At 45.0% G+C, this 9,611-nt stretch overlaps 1 protein-coding gene across 1 annotated transcript in view; it reads right to left on the reverse strand.

The window, feature by feature from the left end:
- DNER (delta/notch like EGF repeat containing) overlaps window positions 1-7,141 on the reverse strand; it is a 106,470-nt gene extending 99,329 nt beyond the window's left edge. The window contains exon 1 of the mRNA XM_064721068.1: window positions 6,760-7,141. Coding sequence (XP_064577138.1) covers window positions 6,760-7,005 — 246 coding nt within the window. The 5' untranslated portion in view covers window positions 7,006-7,141. The remainder of the gene's footprint in view (window positions 1-6,759) is intronic.
- Window positions 7,142-9,611: the final 2,470 nt, after the last annotated feature.

Raw genomic sequence — 9,611 nt, forward strand, 5'->3', positions numbered from 1 at the left:
CCAAAAGCAACTGCAAAACCAAAAACGTATGTTGGTGGTCAAGGGGACACTCTTTTCAGCAGACCCATATCTGCCTATTAAAACAGAATTTTAATCTTAATTAATCATCTTCTAAGATTTCTGGACTCATGACCCCGTGATCAATCAAGATCCTGCGAAATGCCACTTCTGAAATTACTGAAATTACTGCTACTCCTGTAACACTGAACCAAGGCATTCAACTCCCCTTCCACTGAGAAGCTGCTCCACTAAAGATGAATTCCAGAGCTACACAGTATACACACGACAACATCAAGTTAGATTATTTCAAAGGAAAGAAAACAATGATGGTTTTTAAGCAGATATGATTGCAAACTGATTCTCTCAGATCAAAGAGCATAAACTGCAATAAAATACAACGTGAAAATCTGAAGCATCTTAGCATAGCATATCTTCTACTATTATTCTGTTACTTTACACCTGATCCAGCTTTTTGCAATCTTTAATCATAAAAAAATTATTGTATTGAAAGTAACACATGAAACTTTCATTTCTATGATGGAATTTTTCAGAACTTAGTATTTTGCACTATATGTAATGACCTGACTAGCCTTTAAAATTAACTATTTTACCTAATTTAAAGAGAGCCTTTTGAGAAACTGGAAAAGACAATACAAAGATTCCAAAGGTCAGTGTGTAGATGACACCTAAATAAAAACTTCTCATATAACTGAGATAGTTTGGGTTATTATATAATTCCAGTTTTATTCTACAGATATTTATAATAAATTTGTTTAGATCACATGGCAAAAATCACAGCACAACTTTTTATTGACTCCTTAGGAAACTGCTGAGTAGTCTCTTACAAATTTTCACATTATATGCTTCAAGGCAAGATGCTAATTTTAAAAGCTTAAATTTCTGACTGGAAATACATTTCTACTACACCCAGAGAAACCAGATGTTCTAACAGCTAAAATAAATTGGGTGAAGAAACTAGTTCTCCCATTTATTTATTCTGTGCTGTTGAAACCAGACATTGCCACACTGCAGAATTTCACCAGCTCCACTGCAACCCTGAGGATCAGAGTTCACGAGGTGCCTGAACAACACTGCACTTGCAGACCACAGGAACTCACAGAAAACAAATTACACCCAGAAGTTCCATGTGACACACAACTGTAAATTGAAAAAATCCTCAACAATGACTGTGCAATGTGAAAATAGTCATCTGTGACTAAAGGAGATGTAAACTAAGTGTCCTGGAATTCATTTTTCAGATATCTAACAGTAACATTGCCATCTTAGGAATCCTGCTTGCATGGCAAGAAGTTTGTCAGCATCCAGCTACAGTCTAAACTTGATGGAAAACAGACATATTTAACAACAGGGAAATAATTCAGATTTCCAGCAAAGGGGAGGCAGGAACAGGACAAGACTAATAGGCAAATGCAAAATCTAATGGGAAGGGAAAAAATACAGGGGTGTGTATATCCAGAACAGTTCAGACTGGAAGGACCCTGGGGGAGTTCTCTGCTCCAAGCCCTGCTCAGGTCACAGGGCACAGGGGCTTTGGGCACTCAAACCCAGAATCTCCAAGGATGAAGGTCCTACAACTGCTCTAAATGCCTATTGCAGTGTTTGACCACCATCATTGCATGGAATTTTTTCCTTAGATTTCTGGGACTTCCCCTACAATAGTATGTGTGTCCCCTCTCCTTTCACTAATTACATCTGGGAAAAATCTTGTTCCTGTTCTCCATGACCACCCATTATGTGGCTGAGAAGGGCACTTGGATCCCCCTTTGTGGCCTCCAAGTAAAACAAACTTAGCTCTCACAGCCTCTTCTCATACACAGTATATTCATCAGCGCAAATATTTAAATTCTGAATCCTGAAAGTACTGCAAGAGTGAGCAGAGCTAGTCAGCAGGAAACAACATGGTACCTCAGAACTCAGGCTAAGGACATCTAAATAAAAGAAGAAAATTGGAGGGCATCTGCTAACTCTGCATGTTACTGTTATTAAAGGTAGAAGAGCAAACACAGTGGTCACATCACAAAACATTTGAATCACAATAACCACATAATCTAAGTATATACCCTTCATTAATGAGTACAGAATGGGAAAAATAGCATTTTAAATATATTAGAGGATTCATTATTAATTTAAGGACTAGAGACTGTTCAGAAGGGATGTCAGCGCTTAATAGAAAACAGGATCATGTGAGGAATTAATCAGGATACTGACACCAAGGTGATTTAGCAGTTAGATTAAAGGATGTCCTTTTACACAGCACTGTCCAGTGCAACCTGAAATAACCTGGCCAATGAAATTCATACTGCTCATGCTGAAGTATTAGCCCAGTGAGCCAAGAAACAATAACCCTTCTTCCTGCAGCACTTTCTAAGTCTGGATTTCTGCATTCAGCATTAAACACATTACTAGAAATCTACTGAGACAAAAAAAGAAATCCAAAGAAAAAAGAAGCAAAACCCCAACACAAGATAAAAGTACAAAAGCAGAGGTCAAAGGACAAAAAATCCTGAAATCCCTGCACTAAAGTCTACAAACATTCAAATACTACGATCAAAGACAAGAATAAATTTATCTGGCATTCAAAGGTACAAAACAAAAGGGAGGGAATGAAGAAGAGCAATCAGGCAGAAATTCAGGAGGGAAATAAAAAATAACTTTAAAAATTCTAAAAATAATTATAAGAACAAAATTTAAAACATAATCTGTTGTCCAGTTTTTATAATATCAGTTCCTTCCCTGACTTTTTTAAACTCAGGCTACATCCTTCTCAAATTCCATTATAAATAAAATGTCCACAGTTACGTCTAAAAAATATTTTCTGTTCTAGGTGTGGAAATACAACCAGTAGAGTAAACACAACAAATCACCCCCAAGACCAAAGAGAACTCTTTGCTATGAAAAGAGTAACTTGAGCACTATCTCAAAAACGCCCTGCACCAGTGGCTACCACGCCAGGGTCAGAAGTGGAACAGGCAGTCATCACTAATCAGACTGGATGGAAGGGAACTGCTGCAAAGTCAGACTGCTGCTTCACTATGCTTGGACACTACTTGTTTTCTAGTTTTCATTACTAACAATCTATAAAATAACTAAAAATATATTAAGAAGCAGCAAAGTAAAAGAATGAGAAAATTATCAACCAAAAGAGAAAAAATTTAAATTAAAAAAACAAGCAAGAAAAGCAACTAAAACAAAGCATGTATGACAGTATTTTAAAATACATTAATAATTTAATATTTCTTCATGTGATAGCCTTTTAACAAAATTAGCACTAGCATGAGATCAAATAAACATCATGCAACTCAATGCAATTAGCTAAGTTTCATGTCTGTATTTTTAAGCAAATTCTCAAGTTGTTCATGAAGGTTTTTCATTTCCTGACTACTTACTTTGTGTCTGATGCCTCTAGAATTAGTTCATGTGGCACTAACAAAGATTAATTTTTACATACAACTTTCTGGGTCAAGAAAAACTATATTATTGGTTCTATACATCATTAAACATAACAGAGTAGTGATTACCTTAGTAATTTAAAAACAAAGATTGTTTTTAAAAGTAAAACACAAACTTTAGGGAATATAAAGTTAATGGAACTTTAGTATATGTTCATTTCAGTTTATTTCATCAAATTCTCTCAGTGTAAACCTGAGAAATGGTCAATTTCAAATTCCCACAGAAAAAAAGGCAGTTGAATTCACTATAATTTCTGTACAATTTCCTTGGGAAAGTGATTTCTTTGCTCAGACCAAAGTTTAAGATACTTCAACACAGTAATTCTATGTCTCCCTTACAGACTAGAAGTATTGTAAAGAGAAGTGGAAAAAAAATTCAGAAACATGGAAACAAATGGGGGTAAATTAGAGCAATGTCCCACAAAGGGGGAGCAGACAATCCATTAAAAAAAAAAGGCCTGAAGTTTGCAAAGCAAAGTATATTCAAACCATAAAAAATGTGAGATATATACAAATGCATAATTCATGGGATGGATGCACTAGAAGGACCTGTAATTTCTGTTGTTAAATAAATAATGAGTTACTAAAGCAATTCTAACGTGAAATCACGGAATTGGCTTGCCCTAGTAAAATACATCACTTGGTGATAGGAAAGCTCTGGACTTTTAGAAGTATCTCATGTGATGTCAGTTTTATTCTTTTCCCATGCCAGCACCAGCATCCACAGATGCACCCAAACCAGTTACAGTAAAATCTTCAGGGGTAAAATTGATGTGCAGTCTCCAGGTTTGACTCTCAGCAATCTTTCTGCATTATCAACTTCACCATGCCCAGCTGACTCACAGGCACATTGAGAACATTTTGTCTTCATTCTAAAATCTTGACACATCTGAGCAGAATCATTGAAACGTTGCCTTCACTACAAGAAGGAACACAAAAGCAATCCTATCTTTTTAGGGAAGCTGGAGTTCCCAAAGAACTCCAGCTCCACCGTAAATTCCAAAAATCCAAACTTACTTTCCATGAACTGAGTATCTAAAGACAATAATTTCTATTCTTTCTTCCCTTCCTGGTGTTTCCCTCTATGAGTCCAACTGTTCAGTAACAACTGCAGCATTAAAACAAAAACCCATATCTAGATACATCCAAATGATGCCTTGATTTAGCCAATAGTTTTCTCATAACCTGTAATGGCACATGAAAAAAAAATCCTTACAGTTATTTCTAAATCATTATAGTTATTTACTGTCACTGAATTAGAAAACATGACGTTTCTTTGTGGAAGTTTAAGCCATTAGGCATCTGTTAAGGTATCTGAATGATACCTGAATGAGACCTGATAGATCTCTGAGGTATCTGAATGACAGAGCAACACAAGTAAGGCATTTATACAACATTTATTTATTCCCTATTTTGATAAAATGAGCAAAACCTCAAAGATGTGTGTACTGTCAATTATATTACACCTTTAAAAAACCCTGCCTGGTCTCCAGTTAAAGTTACATTTAAAAACCATATTAACTTTCCAGAACTACCTGGTAACCGCACTTCTGCTGCTGATGTGATAGCTAGAAGTGGCACTCATTTCTTTATCAGTATTCCTTGCAGGGGTCATTGCTCACTGTTTTATAAAAAGAAACAAAACGTGTAACACCATGAGCCTCCTGTTATTAGTTAATAGAATGCATAACTGCTCTGAAAACATCGCCTATGTCTTTTATTAGAAAAACAATTAAACCCAGATCCCCAGGCACAACACTTCACAGGAGGTGTGATGGCAGCAAGTGTTACATTTTACTAGGTCTTCAAAAGGGTCATTAATCTTTCAGTCATCGATCTCAGACACTTAAGTCTAACAGCAACGTGCAGAAGCAAACACACAGCGCTCTCTTTCTCTCCTTGTAGAGATAAAAACAGTAAATTCCTAAGACAAGATCTAAAATAGCCAAAGAGAAATCTATTTAATCCACTTTCATCTCTCCGATTTTACAGAATCTCATTAGTGTAAATATTTTCACTTTCATTGTTACATTGAACTAGCTGAGGCATTTCAAGGGAAGCAGAGAACTCTGTGCATAGCGCTCCTGCTTTACAATGACTCTTACACTCCACTACACATTAAGTCTTCAGTAAACTCATTATCCCTTTCATCTATTCAGCAGTATAGTTCAGATACTACATGACAAAGGAACAAGAAAATAAAGACTAAAACGCTGACTGAAATTACTTGAAGTCATTTGCTTCTATGTCAAATGCATTTACGAACGAGCGCACTGACAAATGGACATCAATCCACAGAGCCTTTTGTACACCACTGCCACAGAAAGTATCCTAGCATATACACATGCACGAAACAAACCTCTGTGTACCTGCACCTGCTTTTCCTTATCTGGAAATAGACAAAACTGAGTGTTTGTGAATTTCTTAACATGATAACAAAGATCCTTAATGCTAGAGAAAAAAGAGAAAAAACAAAAAAAGAGAAAAATACTATTTCACGTTACAATAATTAAATTCAAATATTATATTACATTAGGTCCTAAGCACATTAGAAAGATACCGCTTACTGCTTCTTTGTATTTTAAATCATTATCCCTACTTTGAGCGTTCCGATCTTTCAGAATTCAAGATCAATTCAAAAGGCACCCGAAACGTGGGAGCGAGCGCTCCTAGCCTATGAAAATGACTGCTTGCTGGAGACACGATTTAAGGACTAGCATTCAGTGCAATGGAGCATCCGCTTCCAAGGACCATCCTTTTCACCTTACAGTAAGTCAGTGTTAAATAACCTGCGAGGTCTGGGCGGCGGGGGGGCTGAAGTACTGACATTAACCCGGCAGCACCGGCTGACCTCAGCCCCATCCTCCCGCACCCCGACCGAGCCCGGAGCCCCAAGCCGCTCCATCTGCCGCCCGTGGTCGCGGCTCGCAGCCCGCAGGGCCGGCAGCCCCTGGGGAAGCCCGGGCAGCGCCGGGGCCAGCGCAGCTCCGAGTGCCCGCGGCGGCCGGGATCGGAGCCGGCGGGGGGAGCGGCCGAGCGGGGCGGGGGGGACGCGACACCGCCCGCCAGGGACCGGGACCGGCCGGGGCGGCAGGGCCGGCGCAGGGCAGCGGGAAGGGCGGGATGCGGTGCGGGGCAGGGCGGGCAGAGCCGCCCGCGGACGGGGCAGGGGTGAGGCGGGAGCGGGGGGGGACATTGGCTCTGTCCCCACAGAGCGCGGGGACACCCAAGGGCAGGGACGGGCACAAGGACGCGCGGCGGGCGGGCGGCGCTGAGGCGCGTCCCTTACCTGGCAGGAGTCGCCGGTGACCCCCGGGGGGCAGGTGCAGCTGTAGCCGACCGGGGGCTGGGGCAGGATCAGCTGGAGGCGGCGGGGCGGCGGCAGCGGCGAGCAGGTGCCGTTGTTGCGGCAGGGCTGGCTGAGGCAGGGGTCCCGGCCGGGGGGCGCGGCGCTGGCCGGCGCGGGAAGGCAGGAGCGGCGCTCGGCCAGGGCGAGCAGCAGCAGCAGCAGCAGGAGCGGGGCGGCTCGGGGCATGGCGGCGGGGCGTGCGGGTGCGGGCGCCGCTCCGCTGCTGGCGGCGGCAGGGAGGGAAGGAAGGAAGGAGGGATGGAGGGATGGAGGCAGCGGCCGCCCTGCTGCTCCCGGCCCGCGTTCCCCGGGCAACGGGCGGGCGGGGCCGGGCCGGGGCGGAGCTGCTGCCGCGCCGCCGCGTGACCGCCAGGGGGCGCCGCCCGCCCGCAGCGCGCGGGCCCGGCGGGACGGGCTGAGGGGGCGCGGCCGGGCCGGGACAGCGGGGCCGGGACCGGGACTGGGGCTGCCGCGACCCGCCGGGCCAGGCTGAGCCCAGGCGGAGCGGACGGCGCTGCGCACCAGCCCCATCCCCCGGGCGGGGCGGCGGCCGGGCTGTGCCGAGCTGCCGGGGCACGGGGAGCGGCGCTGCGCCCCGGCCGCTGGCGTGAAACGGGAGCAGCGCGTTACTGAGGTGCCCGAGGGGCGCTCCGGGCCTCCCGCCCGCGCGGCCGGTGCCAGTGACGGGGCAGAGGTGCCCCGCGGGACCGAGCGCTGCCCCGGCTCAGGCAGACACCGGGAAGGGACACTCCTGCGTAAGATCAGCTCTCCATTTGCTGCTTATTTACTGTTTCACTAGTGAAATTCGCTGATGATTACTTTAAAGTTCTGTTGAGGCCGAAGCAGAGTCAGATGAAAAGCATAAACACTAATCCTGTCATTTCTCATACGGTAGAGAACCTATATGTTTTTTCAAGTGGGGTTACCTACGGCTGATTTTTAAAAATCGATTTTTATTTTACCAGTCTTCTGGGGAATTTTCTACTACCTCTTACTAGAACTAAGGTACAAGATCTGTAAATCAGCTAACAGAGAGCAGAAGGATAAGCCCTGTTCTTTGGCCTTCTATCCATTTGCTTCTGCAAAAGTGAAGTATTTGAATTTCTCGTAACTGACAGGGCACAGGAGGATTCCTGGCTACAATTTTCGTTAACTTTCACACTTAACATACGACCGAAAGCTCTATCGCGAGCAGAAATAACTGGTGATGCTAACTGAACTGAAAATTCATCAGGGTCTCAAGCAGCTTGACCATGATATTTTGTCCCTGCATCCTGTCCGTGCTCCTCCACCCCCCCCAGCCCCGTTTCTCAGGGCTGTCCGCGCTCCTCCAGCCCAATTCCTCAGGGTCTCAAGCAGCTTGACTATGATATTTTGTCCCTGAATCCTGTCTGTGCTCCTCCATGCCCCCAGCCCCGTTTCCAAACCCTGTCTGTGCTCCTCCATCCCCTCAGCCCCGTTCCCAAATCCCGTCCGTGCTCCTCCATGCCCCCAGCCCCGTTCCTCAGTTCCCAAACCCTGTCTGTTCTCCTCCATGCCCCCAGCCCCGTTCCTCAGTTCCCAAACCCTGTCTGTTCTCCTCCATCCCCTCAGCCCCGTTCCCAAATCCTGTCCGTGCTCCTCCATCCCCTCAGCCCCGTTTCCAAACCCTGTCTGTGCTCCTCCATGCCCGCAGCCCCGTTCCCAAATCCTGTCCGTTCTCCTCCATCCCCCCAGCCCCGTTCCCAAACCCTGTCTGTTCTCCTCCATGCCCCCAGCCCCGTTCCTCAGTTCCCAAACCCTGTCTGTTCTCCTCCATGCCCCCAGCCCCGTTCCTCAGTTCCCCAGCCCTGTCTGTTCTCCTCCATGCCCCCAGCCCCGTTCCTCAGTTCCCCAGCCCTGTCTGTTCTCCTCCATGCCCCCAGCCCCGTTCCTCAGTTCCCCAGCCCTGTCTGTTCTCCTCCATGCCCCCGGCCCTGTTCCCCTCTCTCCTCGCAGCCCGTTCGGTGCCGCTCCGGCTCCCTCTGCTGCCTCCGCCGGCTGCGGCCCGGGCGCTGCGCTGACCGCTCCGCTCCAACCGACTCCATTTACATTTGACAGGATTTGTTCTCGATAAGTCCACAGAGGCTGCTGCTTGTCTCCCTGTTATCTTCCCAGTGCTCTGAAATAACTTGTATCTATCCCAGGTTGCTCTGGGATTTGCTGGTAAAGCAGCAGGGCTGTAATTCTCTCTGTCCTCCTCCTCAATAATCTTTGTCCTTTTGCAGTCTCATAGGACTTCACCTTTCTGCACAGGCTGTCGAAGATACTTGTTAATAACAAGCTTTGGCCAGTTCTCTATTTGTTTATAGAACAAATCATCAAAACCAGACAATCTGAATTTTCTCCTCTCGAACCTGACCCATCTTTCTGCTCAAGCTCTGCTCCTGTCTCATGCTAATTGTGTTGAGCTGCTGACTGACCTTCCCTAACAAAGAGGGATGAACAGTCAGCTATGTAGTGATCCTATTTTCAGTTGTTCCTGTACCCCCAAAGGGTTTGATAATTCTGGTCTATATCTGAGGTTTTTTGGGAGTATGACATTTATATAAGCATTGGAAAATATGGTTTCAGGACTGACAGCTACACTAGACAATGAGTTCTGTTGGTGGAGTAGCCTGATATTTGCAGAAAATAACAACTTGAAAAATAAGCTGGTCAACCAATGCAGCTGACCAAGACATAACACAGTGCTCTGAGTCTCAGTTTTTTAGCTTTTTTACAGAATATATAAGCAATGTTTACATTATTTTCATATGGAAATATTTAACCTT

This window comes from Zonotrichia leucophrys, chromosome 9 (genome assembly GCF_028769735.1).
Source record: "Zonotrichia leucophrys gambelii isolate GWCS_2022_RI chromosome 9, RI_Zleu_2.0, whole genome shotgun sequence".
In the NCBI taxonomy this organism is placed as follows: domain Eukaryota; kingdom Metazoa; phylum Chordata; class Aves; order Passeriformes; family Passerellidae; genus Zonotrichia; species Zonotrichia leucophrys.